Source organism: Eleutherodactylus coqui, chromosome 1 (genome assembly GCF_035609145.1).
Source record: "Eleutherodactylus coqui strain aEleCoq1 chromosome 1, aEleCoq1.hap1, whole genome shotgun sequence".
In the NCBI taxonomy this organism is placed as follows: domain Eukaryota; kingdom Metazoa; phylum Chordata; class Amphibia; order Anura; family Eleutherodactylidae; genus Eleutherodactylus; species Eleutherodactylus coqui.
The window spans coordinates 266839056-266858608 of NC_089837.1; the positions used below are offsets into that span (position 1 = coordinate 266839056).

Below are 19553 nucleotides of genomic sequence, written 5' to 3' on the forward strand. Positions count from 1 at the left end.
GCTCTGGATCTCTGATTGATTGCAGAGCTCTGTCATTTGCTGCAGCAGCCCGTGGCACTGCATAAACAGGCTGTTGCAGCCTGTAAACAACACATCAGAGTGGAGGGATAGAGAGTTTCCCTAGGTCAGTAGCAAGAGCTTTTCCAAAGAGTGTGGGTGAGTTCTTGAACCATGGAGGCAAACAGATCCAGGTAAGCTGGTACTTTTCTCCAGTTCTTGGGTCTTCCCGTTGGAAGACAAAGATAAGCTGACTGTCCTCTGTCAGCCTGATGGTAAAAAAGTGTCTTTCAAATCCAGCACAGTAAAGTAAGTTGCTTTTCCCGGTATTAGTCCGAGCAGTGTGTACGGGTTGGGTGTACTGTCTGATGCAAAGTAATCACAGCTTGATTTACTCTGAGATCCGGGACAGGGCAGTACTCTGTTGTTCCAGGCTTCCTTACAGGCAACAGGGGCATGTTACCGTACTTCACAAACTTCTCCAGATGCAGTGCAATGCCATGGCAGGCAGCAAATGATAAGCGGTATTGCTTGATGGACACCAGTTATGCCCCTGGTTTCAGCTGTACTGCGACTGGGGTTATTTTCTGAGTGAGTTCTGGTGGATTATCTTTCACCCATACTCCCAGTAGTTTCATTTCTAGGCCCAGGGTGGGGCCTGAGTCATCTGGCTCATGAATGACATCAAACAATCTCCATTCCTCCTCATGAGGCACTGTGAGTGAGAGGATGAGGGCAGGAATTTTGGACCTGGCCCCTTCCTCCTTCTCTTCCTGTATGAGCAGAGGAAGTGAGTGGGCAGTCTCTACTCCAGTGACCATGCTTCCTGCACATTCTGCATTGGTCTCTATCGAAAGTCGGGTCTTGGGGCCCGCCCTTTTGTAGTATGGAGGAGGTAGGTTGTTTCTGGCATTGTACAGGGGCGGGAACAGTCTTGACTGGATTGCTGCAGCCAGTAGCATCACCTTCTTTTTCATTTTTAACAGTACTTTGTCTCCAGCAATTGTGCGGCATGCATTCCAGCAAAACCTTCCTGCTCCTTTAATTTTCTTCTAATGTTACTATTAGCATCCCAGTTCGGGATGACATCAGGATACATGGCAGCTATGTGAGTGGCTGTATTTGCTATATCATGTGGGATTATGCTCTGCCTGGTACTCCCCAAAACTTGTGTCAATACAGCGACATTGTTTAATACTAAACAAAGTATGAAGGTGTTGACAATCACCTTAAGGCCGGCTTCACACGAGCGTGACGGGCTCCGCCGCGTAATATTCCGCAGTGAAGCCCGTCACGGCGCCCCCCCCAGAGACCCCATACTTACCAGCGGAAGATAGCGTGAAGACGCTTCCCCGCCCACTGCTGTCGCGTCATGTGACACGCCCACCGCGTCACATGACGCGGCCGGCCGTGTCACGTGACGCGCCGGCCGCGTCATGTGACACGGTGGGCGTGTCACATGACGCGCGGCGGTAGGCGGGGAAGCGTTTTTTCACGCTATCTTCCGCTGGTTGCAGCGGGAGATAGCGTGAACGGACGGCTTCCATTGACTGCAATGGAAGCCGTCAGCGCGTACACCCGCGGCAAAAAGAACATGCTGTGGGTGAGGACGGGAGATTTCACGGTGCGAAATTCCGCGGTGGAATTCCGCACCGTGAGCATTGTGCTATTAGGTTCAATAGAACCTAATAGCAGGGGGCAACGCAGCGGATTTTTGCTGCAAATTTACGCGGCGTAAATCCGTTCGTGGGAAGGAGGCCTAAGTGAGCTTGAGAGTGCTTCTGATACTTTCTAACAATTCTGTCATTTTCTGCAGTTTTTCAGAGATTGAAAGAGTGCTGATTTTTCAGTTCAGAAAGTCAGAACTAGTATAAGGGAATATACAGAAAAACAGTGTATCTATCTACCATAATAGTTTCCTGGAGAGATGTTATGGGCTTGGCATTCTTAGATCTTGTTACACCTGGGAGGATCTTAAGGGGGCGTATTCACAGTGGTGTGAACCCTCCCAGCACATCTGCTGGGTCAGTAACCTGAAAAACCATGCTACTGCACACCAAACAATAAAAATAATAAAGACAACCGCAACAAGGAAACAAACTTTCCCTAATGAACTTTAGCCATGGAGGGGACCTGCCTATACAGCAGGTTAGCCATCCTGACAAGAACGAACCTGACCATGTACCTCGGCCACTAACTGACCCTATGTAGGATAGGGGAATAACACAAGAAACAGATGCATAGTCACAGGTTCTCACAAGACAACTTTAACATGAAACCTACCTGCATGTGGAGGGATCGTCTTAATAGGGATTATCCCATGCTGGAACCTAAGGACTTAGCTAGCATAAGGACATACAAGAGAATGCATAACACACAGAACAGGGCTATTCATACAGCAAATGTCCGGCCACCTGCCCATACACCCAGAACATAAATGCACACAAACAGCATGCTTGGAGCCCACACCAAGGTGTTAGGAGACAAGATTACCCAGCCAGCTCAATTATCCCCCACTTCTGGCATTTTTTTTTTTACTCCTGGAACTTCATAGAACCAGAAATCCCAGCAATACAGCCTTACACCTCCTCTTTCCTGCGTCTATGTCTGTAGACCTCCCTTTCTTCCTCTTTGTCCTCCCCAATTCTTTGTTCTACCTCTGTCCGCAACTAAGAAGTGGGTAAAGCATCTATCAAGAGGCAGTGACAAGGGCGGGTGGTCCTGGCTTTCTATACAGAATTCCACTGGGCAGCAACACAATTCCTGCCTAATTTCCTCTTACCTTTGTCTAGGAAATTTTTTTTCTCTTTCATTGGGTGCGCCAATTCCACTATTCTTAACCATCATTATGCAACATTCCTTTGCATATAACATCTTAATACATGTCAATGACTTTTAGCACCTTTCAAGCATTTGTAAATCAAAACTGCTCTCTGGTGGCCAAGTTGATAATAGCTTTGGGCCTTCTATTTCACACAAATATGTTCTTACCTTTTTAGCTGATTTCAAAACTTCCACATATACCGTCCAGTTCCATAGTCCCTTTGCATTCCATTTACTTGGCCCGAAAGTTTAGACACAGCAGGCTGGGAGAGTGTTCCATTGTTCCCAGAAAGACCCGGAAATATGTTTTTACTTTCACTTTAGCAAGTTTTAGGGGGTAAGTGGGTGAATTCCAGTGCCAGGTTCCTGGTATCTGATTACACAGTATCTTAGCTACAGCCAGTATCACGCAGGAGAAGATTCGATACAAAGAAAAGCAGACAGCATGTACAGAAAACTACGTTTCAAGGGGAAGGGAAGCTAATAAGGCTCAAATGAGTATACAGTAGAATAAACAGAACAATATATAATATGCTTTAGCCTTCGGGCTGATAACAGAGAAACAATAGCTTATAAGTCCTTGTACCACATAACAACCCTTTTAAGTCCTGCAGGTTGCAATGTTGGATTCTCATGGATCTAACTTGCTTTTCCAGCAAAACCCAGATGCTCAGATTGCAGCGCTCTATTTAGAGTTGGTGCTGCCGTATGCACAGAATCTAAATGCGACACATATAAAGCCAAGTTCATACTGTGTGTTACTGCGTGCCCAGCCTTTCCATCCCATGGTCCACTTGAATCACTGAAAATGGGATTCACACAGAATGTTGGATGGAGCTATAGATTTTAATTAGTCAAATGGATTCCGAAGGTGTCGCTGTTTACCAGAAATAAATAGAAAATAATAGAAAGCATGTCAGACAGAAAAGAGTAGTCAACTGCAATATTCTGTCCACCCAAAAATAACTCATTAAGTCTGTGGTCTTCATTTGACTCATTAAAGTGTACTATTCCACTGAGGGTTCCCACTGAATACTGTTTTCGGTGATTTATATACAGCCCTGGGTTGAAATGTCACAGAATAGTAAATAATGCTGTGTGAATGAACCCTTAACCCTGCTTTTGTGAATGGACATCAGGGACATTCTAAAAAGGTGCGTAAAGTGGCATACCTTATAATCTGCCAGTTTATATACAACTAGCTGATATACCCGGCTTCGCCCGAGTTAATTTGTTACTGGTGTTTATCTGGTGTTCATACGGAAAATCTTATGAAGTCGTGGTTACTTTAGAGATACCGGAAACACATATGTTCACCATTTTGCATAGTTCTCTGCGTTACCCAGGAAACACCACGGGGAGGTAACCATGCGATGTATCCTTTATACAAAATGACATCAGGAAGTGAGACAATTAGATTCCATACGTAAAATTTGGACGCTAATTCTTTTGCACTTAGAATTGAATAATCGAGTTGGGACCTATTAACTTTTCCTATTTATGACATAATCAATGCCCGTGCCAAATTTCAAGTTTCTATTACATTGGGAAGTGAGAGAATTAGACTTCATACGTAAAATGTGGACGCTAATTCTTTGGTGCTTAGAATTGAATAATCAAGTTGGCACCCATTAACTTTTCCTATTTATGACATAATCAATGCCCGTTCCAAATTTCATGTTTCTATGACACCAAGAAGTGAGAGAATTAGATTCCTGTACGTAAAATTTGGACGCTAATTCTTTTGCACTTAGAATTGAATAATCGAGTTGGGACCCATTAACTTTTCCTATTTATGACATAATCAATGCCCGTGCCAAATTTCAAGTTTCTATTACATTGGGAAGTGAGAGAATTAGACTTCATACGTAAAATGTGGACGCTAATTCTTTGGTGCTTAGAATTGAATAATCGAGTTGGGACCCATTAGCTTTTCCTATTAATGACATAATCAATGCCCGTTCCAAATTTCACGTTTCTATGACACCGGAAAGTGAGAAAATTACATTCCGTACGTAAAATTTGGACGCTAATTCTTTTGCGCATAGAATTGAATAATCGAGTTGGGACCCATTAACTTTTCCTATTTATGACATAATCAATGCCCATTCCAAATTTCATGTTTCTATAAGACCAAGAAGTGAGAGAATTAGATTCCGTACATAAAATTTGGACGCTAATTCTTTTGCGCATAGAATTGAATAATTGAGTTGGGACCTATTAGCTTTTCCTATTTATGACATAATCAATGCTCGTGCCAAATTTCACAATTCTATGACCCCGGAAAGTGAGAAAATTACATTCCGTACATAAAATTTGGATGGTTATTCTTTTGCGCATAGAATTAAATAATCGAGTTCAGACCTATTAGCTTTTCCTATTTATGACATAATCAATGCTCCTGCAAAATTTCGAGTTTCTATGACACCGGGAAGTGAGAGAATTAGATTCCGTACGTAAAATTTGGACGCTATTTCTTTTGCGCATAGAATTGAATAATCAAGTTGGGACCCATTTACTTTTCCTATTTATGACATATTCAATGCGTGTGCCAAATTTAAAGTTTCTATGACATTGGGAAGTAAGAAAATTACATTCCGTACGTAAAATTTGGACGCTAATTCTTTTGCGCATAGAATTGAATAATTGAGTTGGGACCAATTAGCTTTTCCTATTTATGACATAATCAATAATTGTGCCAAATTTCATGTTTCTATGACACCGGAAAGTGAGAAAATGACATTCCGTACGTAAAATTTGGAAGCTAATTCTTTTGCGCATAGAATTGAATAATCAAGTTGGGACCCATTAGCTTTTCCTATTTATGACATAATCAAGGCTCGTGCCAAATTTCACGTTTCTATGACACCGGAAAGTGAGAAAATTACATTCCGGACGTAAAATTTGGACGCTAATTCTTTTGTGCATAGAATTGAATAATCAAGTTGGGACCCATTAGCTTTTCCTATTTATGACATAATCAATGCTCCTGCCAAATTTTGAGTTTCTATGACACCGGGAAGTGAGAGAATTAGATTCCGTACGTAAAATTTGGACGCTAATTCTTTTGCGCATAGAATTGAATAATCGAGTTGGGACCCATTTACTTTTCCTATTTATGACATATTCAATGCGCGTGCCAAATTTAAAGTTTCTATGACATTGGGAAGTAAGAAAATTACATTCCGTACGTAAAATTTGGACGCTAATTCTTTTGCGCATAGAATTGAATAATCGAGTTGGGACCCATTTACTTTTCCTATTTATGACATATTCAATGCGCGTGCCAAATTTAAAGTTTCTATGACATTGGGAAGTAAGAAAATTACATTCCGTACGTAAAATTTGGACGCTAATTCTTTTGCACATAGAATTGAATAATCGAGTTGGGACCCATTAGCTTTTCCTATTTATGACATAATCAATGCTTGTGCCAAATTTCACGTTTCTATGACACTGGAAAGTGAGAAAATTACATTCCGTACGTAAAATTTGGACGCTAATTCTTTTGCACATAGAATTGAATAATCGAGTTCGGATCTATTAGCCTTTTCTATTTATTACATAATCAATACTCCTGCCAAATTTCGAGTTTCTATGACACCGGGAAGTGAGAGAATTAGATTCTGTACGTAAAATTTGGACGCTAATTCTTTTGCGCATAGAATTGAATAATCAAGTTGGGACCTATTAACTTTTTCTATTTATGACATATTCAATGCGTGTGCCAAATTTTAAGTTTCTGTGACATTGCGAAGTGAGAGATTTAGATAATGTGTGTAAAATTTCGACGCCAATTCTTTTGCAGTAGAATTGAATAATCGAGTTGGGACCCAATTACTTTTCCTATTTTGGAGATAATCTATGCTTGTGCCAAATTTCATGTTTCTACGACATCGGGAAGTTGGAGAACTTTTGGCAAGTCAGTGAGTGAGGGCTTTCATCTTTATATATATAGATATAACCTTAGTCTATAATATTTGACCATATCCCATAAATAAAAAGCCTCAGACCTGACTCTCCCGTGCTACAGACTCCAGATCAGAGTCCCCCTCATAATAAATACCAGATATGCAGATTCTCCTTGTCCTCTGCAGTACTCTTCGCTCGTGTGCATTAGCCCCTACCCCATGGGGCTATTCTGCGATGTCTGTCCACCAAAATATATACACTATACATACACATTAGTGATGAGCGAGCATACTCGCTAAAGCAAACTACTCGAGCGAGTAGTGTCTTATTCGAGTACCTGCCAGCTCGTCTCTAAAGATTTGGCTGCCTGCGGGGAGCGGCGGCGGAGAGCAGGGAGGAACTGAGGGGATATCTCTCTCTCCCTCTCTCTTCCCCCCGCGCCCCCCTGCTCACCGCCGCAACTCACCTCTCACCGGCCCCAACAGCCGAATCTTTAGAGACGAGCGGGTAGGTACTCGAATAAGGCACTACTCACTCGAGTAGTTTGCCTTAGCGAGTATGCTCGATCATCTCTAATACACATGCATCATATCTTAAGAGAACATTTATAACAGACTGGTGAATTCTGCGAGTTAGTTACAGGCTGTTACCCTTTAACTGCTGGAAAGGTGACATGCATTTGGCACAGCAGTGAAGCAGTGAGAACGATTAGGAGTTTAAGGGTTATTCAGTGAAAACCTGTGGCTTCTGAGTCCTGTAGCAGGTATAGCACATATAGTAGGGGCTGTAAGTGGCACATTACACACTGAGGAATTTCTAACGGATGACAGCTCAGGGACTTTTGCTGTGGCAGGAAGAAGGCAGCATGTTGTCACTTGTAAGTTCATGTGGGTTTTCCACACAGGGAAATACAGTCTGTGGAAAGCCCATATATCATTGTTTATTACATTCATTCCAAGTCATAAGTTGTTAAAAAAAACTGAAAAAAAAACCTGACATACCTCTGGATCAAAGCCCAGTGATGTCAGTGGTGAAGGGGGCCCTTGGGCCCACCTAGCTTATGGGTCCGGGTGTAGTCATGACCCTTATTGCTATGCTACTGCCCAGAACTGTAGAGGGATTCAGGAGAGGTGAGTATATTTCAAAGGGGACATAGCACCCAGGAGATCTGCTGGCTTTTCTGGGAGTACAAAAGATCTCTCCTTTTTCCAGGCGTTTCCCAGGCTGTCAAGTACGGCATTAATAAATGTCACCAGGAGTGTACACACATATATTTACACACACAAATTTATATGTAGATTTGAACACAGAAACAAATGCATATATACACACTGGGTACTGGTATACCTTGACGCCACCGGAAGTGGTGGGTGCCTGATTGGCTGAAAAGCTCCTGATTGCCTGCCTGCTGCAAGGTCCTAGGAGCATGGAAGGAGTTTTGTCATGGATGGAGGATTAGGGGTTGTTTCACAGTTAGGTGTACATTATTAGCTGTAAATCCTTCCATGTGTGAGCCGGCCGGCATTAACATGGAAGCATTTACCGCTCATTATCTATGCCTAACTGTGAAACAACCCCTAACCCTAACCCTCCATCCATGACAAAACTCCTTTCCAGCTCCTAGCCCACAAAGCTCTAACTTACATCACCGTGTCTGAAGCCCACCCCTTCCTCCTGCCACGGCAGCCAGCACTCTCGATGCCGACCCGGGTGCTGTGTTGCTGTCCGGCACCTGTAAGTTTGTCCGCTGCACTGCCATCTTCCCTGCAGATCCCACACTCTCCATCCCATGCTGTGTATCTCCCCGCTGCCGCAGGAGCCTCCGCTGTTTGTCCGCTGCTGTGCCTTCTCCTCTGCTGTTCCACTGCTCTCTGTCCCCCGCTGTCAAGGTCCCTGGCACCGCCACTCTCTATCCTGTCCCCCGCTGTCAATCTGGCTGGCCCCGCTGCTAATAGCTAATCAGGAAGTGCGGGCATCACCCGGCTGTCAAGCAGCCTAATACTGGTATACACCCACCACTTCCAGTGGCATCAAGGTACACCAGTACCTACACACTGCACCGTGGAGTCCAGTACACTCCAATCCCCCTCTGCCTGATGCGACATATCTGTTTCTTGAAGGCTGGATTCCTATATCCCTGACAGCTTCTTCTCCGCACACCTCTAGTGTGAGACAGCAGGAAGGTCCTTTAACCCCTGCAGTGCAATATGAAGAATCCAGAGAGTGAGGAGGTCATCAACGTCGTCCGAGGAGAGCCAGGGGTCGGTAACAGGTGATCACAGTTTACAGTACAAGGGAGCAAGCAGGTAACGTTGTTAGGAGGAATGCCAAGGGTCAGTAATAGTAGGTCTCAGTTCACAGTACAATGGAGGAAGCAGGTAATGTCAGGAGGAATGCCAGAGGTCGGTAATAGAATGTCTCAGTTTGGTTACAGAGGAGCAGACAGGTAGTGGAGCCATACTATGGCTGTGAAGCACAATAATTTCACAATGATGCAGGGGAAGGGCCAGGCTTATATAGGAAGTCTAATCAAGAGCAGGGTGGAGCCCAGACAGGGAACTGAATCATGGATATGGGAACCAGGCTAAGGTCCAGCAAGGGAGCTGCCAAGAAGGCTGCATGGCTCGGCAAGGAGAGCTGCCGACTGGAGTGCAGGAGGTCCTGGGCTCGATCTCTGACACCTAGCCACAACATGTTCCTTACAGCTCTTCTCTTCTTATCGTTACTTCCAATGCCCCTCTTTGTGCCTCACATGGTAATAGTGTGCTTACAAAGTAATAATTCCCTTATAGCGCTATGACAAGAGTAGTAAGTAGTATCCTCCTCTATGCCCCTGTATGTCCCTGAAAATAATACACTTTATGTGCATCCACAAAGTAAAGTGTCCCTCTGTGTCTCCACAAAGTAAGAGTGACCCATCTTTGCTACCCAATACACTAATCTTATTCCTTGTACTAATCCCCATCAGATGGGCTCTCCCCTTCTGGTCCAATGCTCCTGGCCCCATTAACAATGCTGCTGTTGCTTGCCTTCAAACATATGAGCTTTTCCTCCTAACTGCAATCTATTATCCTGGTCCTATCTACAATGTAGCAGTGATGTCACCAAACCTGAAACGCCATACATCTATTTCATTACTGACTAGTTGCCCAGAGCTGCTGTCAAAACATGGCAGTGCGTGTTCACATATCCGACTCCTCTTCCCACTCTCTATCTCTGCTCTGAAGCAACAGAAAGCAGGAGGGGGGAGTCAGGTATGTGGATACACACTGTCATGCTGTGACAGTGGCTCAGCGCTATCAGTCAGTAATGACATAGATGGACAGCGCCTGTCACTGCTGTTCAGCTGCACGCTCATTTCTAAAGATGGGCAGATGAACAGCAGTGCTGAAGTAGGGCCCCTCCCTCCCCCCACCCTAACAATGGCCCTGGGTTGATCAAAGTGTATTTTTCTTTTTAGATTTTTGTTGCTTTATCTTTTTTGTGATATTCATAAACTTGAAATTTGACAGCTTTGTCTGATAAACTCTTCAGAGTAGAATTTACTTTATTTTTTTCCAAATGATAAATTCCCACTCTAGCAAAAATGTGGTTTAGACTAAATCTAGAATTCATACTTAATATTATATATAAGTTTATTCTTTAGAAGTAATTTTATTTTACTGTTTTCTCTATGCAGGACTTTACAATGACTCTGTACCTGAGACATTATTGGAAGGATGAGCGTCTGTCATTTCCTAGTACCACAAATAAGAGCATGACCTTTGATAGCCGACTAGTAAAGAAGATCTGGGTACCTGATGTATTTTTTGTGCATTCAAAACGATCCTTCATTCATGATACAACAACAGATAATATAATGCTACGAGTTTATCCTGATGGCCAAGTCCTTTACAGTATGAGGTCAGTCTTACTGCGTATGACAGAACCCCTTTAAGCTACAATACCAAACACACCCTGTGGATAAATGTGGCAGTTTTTCTAAGCCTGGACAACCCTTCAGAAATTCACATCAATTGTTGACAATAACAGCAGCATATCCCAAGGCTAGGAGGCTTTTATGAGTCATTTGTAAATTTAGCTATTGAGTATAGACTGTATGCATACATATGTTTATAAATGAATAACTGCAATATATGGTACATAATTTTATCTTTACAAATAGCAAAGTGTGGTAGTTTTATAATAGTATATATCCAGATCAATAAGGCATCAGAATAATTATGCATAATAGATTTTTACAAAAAGATGTATTTAACAGGTAAATAACCACATATTCAAATATTTAAAATACCTTTTGTGCAAATTTCTAGTATAAGTTATGATGACCTATTTATTTAAGAGATATTTTGTTACATTACTTACACCTGTTTAGAATTACTGTGACAGCAATGTGCAACATGGACTTCAGTCGTTTCCCTTTGGATACTCAAACGTGTACCCTGGAGCTTGAGAGCTGTGAGTAAACCAGGCAATATGTTCATAGACTTGAAATTCTTCAATTTGTAATTTTATGTGTAATTGTAAACAGCAAAAAGTTTGGTACCGTGTTAGGCAGTAGAGTAAAATGTGACTTTTCTCAGTAAAAGAAACCAAGTAATCTTGTAGATATGATGCATTTTAATCGCTAACAAAAGGACATGATGTAATAGTGAGCTTTTGAACCAGCTTAGAGTTCTTTCTCATGCTTAGTTGAATAGATTAGAAGAAGTATATATGTATATATAGACATGTGAAAAGGCACAGACATGGTGTGATTACTTTGCACTTAAAATAATACCAGAGCAGAATGAGTAGAGGAGTAAATAATTAGTCCGCTAATAAGAATGTGAAAGTTTTATGGTCTGTAAATTGGTGTCACCAGGCTTGTGTGTTATCTGTGCTATAGATAAAGATACAAATCCCCAACACACAACAGGACTATAAGATCTCTAGTACATTCACATGTTCCATATCTGATGTTGTGTACCTGATCCTGTGCAGTAAATGTCCAGTTGGGGGTCTCTAAGTTGGAGAAACAGGACAAACACGGAACGCAAGAATGAGGTCTCAGCACCACACAATTAAAGAAAGAAAGACTGAGTTACCTGTGGCTGAGCATTTTTCTAGCAACGGACACAACATAGAACATATGAGGGTTACTATAACTAAAGGCAACTTCAAATCACAACGTCATTTGGGAGTACAAATTTATAACCATTTTTGACACTCTCAAGCAGGCATCAACATCTCAAGCAGCTTCATGAAACAGTGGAGAATCTGGGAAATCTATAACAGAGATAACACACAGGCCAGATAACTCCCTAACACTACTCCTCCTCTTCTCATCCTGTTTTGGTATTGTTTCAAGTGCAAATTAATCACACCATGTTTATACCTTTTTACATGTATGTGTAATCGGATCTATTCCATTAAGCCTGATGAAGAATCCTAAGTAGGTTTGAAAGCTTGCTATAACTTCATGTCTTTTTGTTAGCCATTAAAAGGTATCATATCTACGAGAATATTTTGTCTCTCTTACTGAGGACAGTCACATGTGTAATTGTCTTTCATTGCTAACTACTGGGGTACTGTTTCTCCATGTGGAGAGTGCCAAGTTAGCACAGGGAGTCTAAAGGCCCATTTAGACACAACAATTATTGCTCAAATTTCGCTCAAAAGCCATCTTTTGAGCGATAATCGTTGTGTCTAACTGCACTGACATCGTGCAGTTTACCTTGAGCCAACGCTCATCATTGTCTTTCAGCATGATGAGCCTTATCAGGAATTCACAGCGGGATACAGCTGATACTATTGTTTCAGCTGTATACCGCTCCCTGTCCAGCTGCGCTCTTCATACCTCGCTCGAAGTGCTCGGCTGTATAACGGCCGGGCGCTCCGAGCAGAGAAAAGCTGGATGCAGAAGACAGACGGGGCCACCCCACTTGGCCTCTGCATCCTCCGCTCAGAGCACTCGGCCGTATAACAGCCGGGTGCTCCAAGCGGGGAACAGTCGTTCTCTCACACTTTCACATGGCTTGCAGGCCCCTGCTACCTTACTCTTCTGTCAGGTGTAATTCTAGACATCACATGTCCTTTACACTATCAGATGAGTGATGTCTGACATGATAGGCCCTTTTCCATTAGATGGATGATGTCTGACGCTCTACCCTGTGCGAGTGTGGATGTTTAAACTATGTCCTGCCTCTGTGCATGTATGCATGCATGAGGTTCTGGGTGGAATTCTTCTGTGTCTTTTGTTGTGCAGACACCTGTGAACAATATCTAGTTGTCTGTAGGTATTGAGACACCGGGTGAGAGCAATGTCTTGTTCAATGTCTGTCGGTGTACAGACATTTGGTGTTCATTATGTTGTATGTTGGAATCACTTCCAACTTTAGGTGATAGAACCCCTTCTGTCCTTAGGTGAGAGAATGCCTGAACCTCTTCAATCAATAGGTGTGCTGATGCCCATGTCTGAACTACATTGTATGTGGTGTTTCTGCCTATTCCTATTTAGGGAGAGACACCTGCAGGGTTCCCTTTTCTGTGGTTTGGTTATCTTGTTAGTGCAGGGACTCACAAGATAACAAGGTCCCTTGACTTTGGCTTCTGAGATTACGTATTTTGGCCAAAATATTAAGCAATACCTTGTACTAATTGATATTTCCATCTGCCTTGGTGTGTTAGTACATTGGTAAGTATTTGACCTCTTGGTGTGGTGTAGGGTCTTATGTCCCCATTTTACCATTGTTGCTTGCATGTTCAGTTTATGTTTGGTGTAACCCCTTTCATCCTCAGGAGAGAGGACATTTGGTTTATGTTCAGTGTGAATGGTGTCTGATTGTATGCATATCCCTTCCTGCTTACTATAAAAATACTACTTTCAAGCAGGCAAGGTGAATAAGACCTGCACTGAACACAATACCATTGATCAAAAGTTCTGACATGTCAAAAGTATTTGAAAAGTGCAGTTACTCTTTAAAGGCTAAGTGTGATTGTTCTCAGGAAGAGAAACCAAGTAATCTTGTAGATATGATACCTTTTAAGGGCTAACAAAAATACATGATTTTATAGCAAGCTTTCAAACCAACTCAGGGTTCTTGCTCAGGTTAAATAAAATAGTTCCGAAGACGCATACCTATATATACATATACATATGAAAAGGCACAGACATGGTGTGATTAATTCACACTTAGAAAAGTACCAGAACAGGATGAGCAGAGCAGTAAATACCATATTTTTCCATGTATAAGACACCCCGTGTATAAGAAGCACCCCCTACTTTCCCACCCAAAATTAAGGAAAAAAAGATTTTAAACATTAAACAGTACTGTTCTATGTTTAAATCTCACTGTAGGTCCCTGTTAAAAAATAACATTTTAAACAAAAAACTGCCCTAGCTAGGCTACATGTAAAAAAAAAAAACAAGCAATACTCACCTAGCAGCTGGTGTTCGGGTCACTTGTGATAGCCTGCGGCACTGCTGCAGGCTGCTATGTCCTTCTTCATGCCGAATACTCACCTAGCAGCCGGCATTTAGGTCCCTCACGATGTCCTGCGGTGCTGCTGCAGGCTGCCGTGTCCTCCTTCACGCCGACAGAGCAGCCTATCCTGGAAGCAGGGCTTGAATACCCCGCCTCCAGCAAGCTAATCCTCTGATTGGTAATCCAGCACCGCATCAGCCAATAAAAGCCAGTGCTGGATTAAGCAATCACAGTCATTTAATTGCTAGAAGCGGGGTATTCAAGCCCCGCTTCCGGGAACAACTGCTCTGTCCGCGTGAAGGAGGACATGGAAGCCTGCAGCAGCACCACAGGCCATCGCGAGTATGTACCTTATCCAGCGACAAAAAGCAGTTATCAGTCCAATCCAAAATAAATGCTGTTTATTCTCCTGAAAATATAAAATCCATAGAAGCATGCAAGTAAAAGTAAAGTAAAGTAAAAATACTACACTCTTGTACTATGCAATACGTTTCAGCGTAACCTACACCTTCATCAAGCATAAATTTCTAACTCATAAATACACCTATACATAGCCCCCCTACATACCATGTATCCACTTGTAGGAGAATTGCCATCTTCATGCCGGCTGTATCAAGCGAAGCTCCGGCGCTGATCGTGTGACGTAAACTCCCATGCGCCGTGGTTACTGCTATTTGGAATGCACGTAGCATTCCACAACGACGTCTCACGTGTCAGCGTGATGGCGTCGTTACGCTGACAGTGCGGCATTGTCTCATACTTGGACCGCACGTAGCGTTCCATTCCGACATCTCCCCTATCCACGTGACGACATCATCACGTTAGTTTCCAAGGATACTGCTACTCAAGCCAGGGTCAATGTATCATGCCTACTCCCTGACTAATAGGACGTTCCCCAACTTGTATACACATAAAATCCGTACTGTTTAATGAACGAATCAGTTTTTCTAATTTGAAAAGAAACACTGAAAAAAATTATGGAGTATAGTGCACTGGACATCTCTAACAATATGCTGTACTGCATTGTAAAATCACAGTGGGAACCCACTTCACCCAGAATAAAAAAGATTAAAATATAATATAATACTTCCATCCCTGCACCATCCTACCCATTACATAATAAAAATACAATACCAAATTAACAATACACACCCTCCAGATCTATAAATTTATTTTGGATAAAAGTGGGTATATTAAATTGGAATAAAACTCCCATTAAAACCCTCCAGGGTCTACAATTAGTTATTACTAAATCAAGTGCGTATAATATATTATAAAATTTATATTTTTTCTAAAATCTCATTAAGACCTTGGGCCAATGTATCCATTCTAAATATCCAAAACATTTCCCTCGCTCACAGACAGGAAAATGATCTAGAAACTATACATTCTAAAGGAGTTACACTCAACTGTGTATAATTTTTGTGGTGTTCCTCCAAAAAGTGGCGAGAAACACTATGTTTTGTATATCCTGCAGAGATGTTAAAACGGTGCTGATTAATGCGGGCCCTAAGGGCGTTAGCGGTCCACCCAATATATTGTAACCCACATGAGCATTCTAATAAATATTTAAGAAAGGCTGAACTACAATTTAAAAACTGGTTGATTTTCGTAGCTCTTTGTTCATGATTGATAAAAATTTCCTCCCTTGTGTAATAGATATGCAACATTTACAGCGTTTCTTATTACACTTAAAAACCCCAACCATTCTTGTGGGTTTTTTCCCATGTTCATCTGAAAATTTCTCTTCTGGGTTTGACGGTGCCAATATATTCAGATGTATTCTATTTCAACAGTATATAATCCTAGGTTTTTCTTGAATCTTATTAAATAAAATAGGGTCTCTTTTAACCACTTCCCGCTCCAGGGTGTAAGTTTCCGTCCTGGCAGCGGGGTACTTCCCGCAACAGTGCGTAAACTTACATCCTGGGGATAGCGCGAGATCACCGCCCTTCCGCTGCAACAGCAGGGGTGCATCAGAGATGCGCCCCCGCTGTTAACCCCTTCCCTGCTGCGATCTATGTAGATCGCGGCATGGAAGGGGTTCACAGAGGGAGCGCACTCCCTCTGTGACGTCACCGGGCTCTCGCGATATAATCGCAGAGAGCCCGGCTGGTTGCCATGGCAACAGGACGCCAGACACTGTATTGCCATAGCCTGTGATCGCTGTATAAGAAATAAGGCATGGCAGGGCAGTAGCCCTGCTATGCCTTATCACAGCGATTATCAGTGCTGTACTATAAGTGCCCCAGGGAGACAAAAATTGTGTAAAAAAAAAAAGAGAAAAGAAAAATGAATAAAAAAGAAAAATGTAAAAAAAAAAAGGAAAAAAACACCTTTTTTATGCTTTTTCTCATATTAGCATAAAAAAGGTAAAAATAATTAAAACCCCACATATTTGGTATTGTTGCATCCGTAACGATGCGTACAATAAGTTGCACATGCTTTTGACTGTGCGCGGAAAAAAGCGTTAAAAAAAACGCAAAAAAACTAAGCCAAAATGCAAATTTTTAGCATTTTGCCTCCATAAAAACGCAATAAAAGTGATTTAAAAAGCCGTATGTACCCCAAAATGGTACCAATAAAAACTACAGCTTGTCTCACAAAAAATAAGCCCTTACAGAGTTCTGTACATAAAAAAATAAAAAAGTTACAGGACTTTGAATGCAGCGATATAGAAAAAAGATTTCCAAAAAAAGGGTTTTTATTGCAGAAAAGTGTAAAAACTAGAGATGAGCAAGCGTACTTGTCCGAGCTTGATGCTCGTTCGAGTATTAGGGTGTTCGAGATGCTCATTACTCGAGACGAGCACCACGCGGTGCTCGACTCCATTACAATTTCTTCCCTGAGAAATTTGCGCGCTTTTTTGGCCAATAGAAACACAGGGAAGGCATTACAACTTCCTCCTGTGATGTTCCAGCCCTATCCCACCCCCCTGCAGTGAGTGGCTGGGGAGATCAGGTGACACCTGAGTATTTAAATCTGCCTCGCCCGCGGCTCGCCACAGCCACAAGGGAGAGAGATCAGGGAAAGTGCTGTAGCTGCTATAGAGAGAGTGTTAGGTGTTATTTTAGTCTTCAAGAACCCCAACGGTCCTTCTTAGGGCCACATCTGACCGTGTGCAGTACTGTTGAGACTGCTTTTAGCAGTTTTGCACATTTTTTTTTTTTGTATATCGGGCGTGCAGACCATAGCGTCCTCAGTCTGCAGTCATTTTACAGAGTATAGGGGCAGTACTGCTGAGGCAGGGACAGTGGTACAGGAAAAGAGATAAACTGGCTATATAGGCAGTGGACTTTTTCAAAAAAAGTGGAAAAAAATACTATATTTGGCCTGCCTGTGACTGTCTTCAGTTTACTGCGTGTGTGCTGGGGGTAGTAGTCGCTGATTAATACCCAGCCTTGCAAATAATTTTTTTTGGCTGCACTGTCCATTCAATAACCACAGTCATCCTCCAACAGGGAAATCTATATACAGGCTATATCATAGGCAGTGGGCTTTTTCCCAAAAATTGTTAAAAAAAATACTATATTTGGCCTGCCTGTGACCGTCTTCAGTTTACTGCGTGTGTGCTGGGGGTAGTAGTCGCTGATTAATACCCAGCCTTGCGCATAATTTTTTCTGGCTGCACTGCGCTTTCAATAACCACAGTCATCCTCCAATAGGGAAATCCATATACAGGCTATATCACAGACAGTGGGCTTTTCCCCAAAAATTGTAAAAAAATACTATATTTGGCCTGCCTGTGACCGTCTTTAGTTTACTGCGTGTGTGCTGGGGGTAGTAGTCGCTGATTAATACCCAGCCTTGCGCATAATGTTTTCTGGCTTCACTGTGCTTTCAATAACCACAGTCATCCTCCAACAGGGAAATCCATATACAGGCTATATCACAGGCAGTGGGCTTTTTCCCAAAAATTGTAAAAAAATACTATATTTGGCCTGCCTGTGACCGTCTTCAGTTTACTGCCTGTGTGCTGGGGGTAGTAGTCGCTGATTAATACCCAGCCTTGCGCATAATTTTTTCTGGCTGCACTGTGCTTTCAATAACCACAGTCATCCTCCAACAGGGAAATCCATATACAGGCTATATCACAGGCAGTGGGCTTTTTCCCCAAAATTGTAAAAAAAATACTATATTTGGCCTGCCTGTGACCGTCTTCAGTTTACTGCGTGTGTGCTGGGGGTAGTAGTCGCTGATTAATACCCAGCCTTGTGCATAATTGTTTCCTGGCTCTGCTGTGTCCGTTACATGATCGCCGTCATCCCGCCAGAGGGAAAGAGTATACAATATATACGCTGCATACGGTGTCTGTCTGGTTTTTCACCTCACCATTTAAAAAATTTGAAGCAAAATACTTAAGGCCTACCACTGGCCTTTGGTCCCTTGACTGGTTCTGCGCTGTGAATTCCAGTAGCTCAGTCATACGCACCTAGGTCTCACTACAGGCTTGCGTATAATTGTTTCAGGGCTCTGCTGTGCGTTCTGTAAGCGAAGTCAGCCTCCAACCACAGGCCAATAAGCGGCACATTTAATTACAGCGTTCTGTTTCTGCTCTACTCGTAATACACCATGCTGAGGGGTTGGGGTAGGCCTAGAGGACGTGGCCGTGGACGCGGGCGAGGACGCAGAGGCCCAAGTCAGGGTGTGGGCACAGGCCGAGCTCCTGGTCCAGGTGTATCACAGCCAACTGCTGCGGGATTAGGAGAGAGGCAAGTTTCTGGGGTCCCCAGATTCATCTCACAATTAATGGGTCCACGCGGTAGACCTTTATTAGAAACTGAGCAGTGTGAGCAGGTCCTGTCGTGGATGGCAGAAAGTGCATCCAGCAATCTATCGACCACCCAGTCTTCTACGCCGTCCACAGCTGCAACTCTGAATCCTCTGGCTGCTGCTCCTCCTTCCTCCCAGCCTCCTCACTCCATTAAAATGACACATTCTGAGGAGCAGGCAGACTCCCAGGAACTCCCGTGCCCCTGCCCAGATTGGGCAACAATGGTTCCTCTCCCACCGGAGGAGTTTGTCGTGACCGATGTCCAACCTTTGGAAAGTTCCCGGGGTCCGGGGGATGAGGCTGGGGACTTCCGGCAACTGTCTCAAGAGCTTTCAGTGGGTGAGGAGGATGATGACGATGAGACACAGTTGTCTATCAGTGAGGTAGTAGTAAGGGCAGTAAGTGCGAGGGAGGAGCGCACAGAGGATTCGGAGGAAGAGCAGCTGGACGATGAGATGACTGACCCCACCTGGTTTGCTAAGCCCACTGAGGACAGGTCTTCAGAGGGGGAGGCAAGTGCAGCAGCAGGGCAGGTTGGAAGAGGCAGTGCGGTGGCCAGGGGTAGAGGCAGGGCCAGACCG

The 19553-nt window shown here is 43.1% G+C and overlaps 1 protein-coding gene across 1 annotated transcript in view; it reads left to right on the forward strand.

The window, feature by feature from the left end:
• LOC136611713 (gamma-aminobutyric acid receptor subunit rho-2-like) overlaps window positions 1–19553 on the forward strand; it is a 271782-nt gene that overhangs the window by 230786 nt on the left and 21443 nt on the right. The window contains exons 4-5 of the mRNA XM_066591511.1: window positions 10412–10635; window positions 11108–11190. Of these exons, the coding sequence (XP_066447608.1) occupies window positions 10412–10635; window positions 11108–11190 (307 nt within the window). The remainder of the gene's footprint in view (window positions 1–10411; window positions 10636–11107; window positions 11191–19553) is intronic.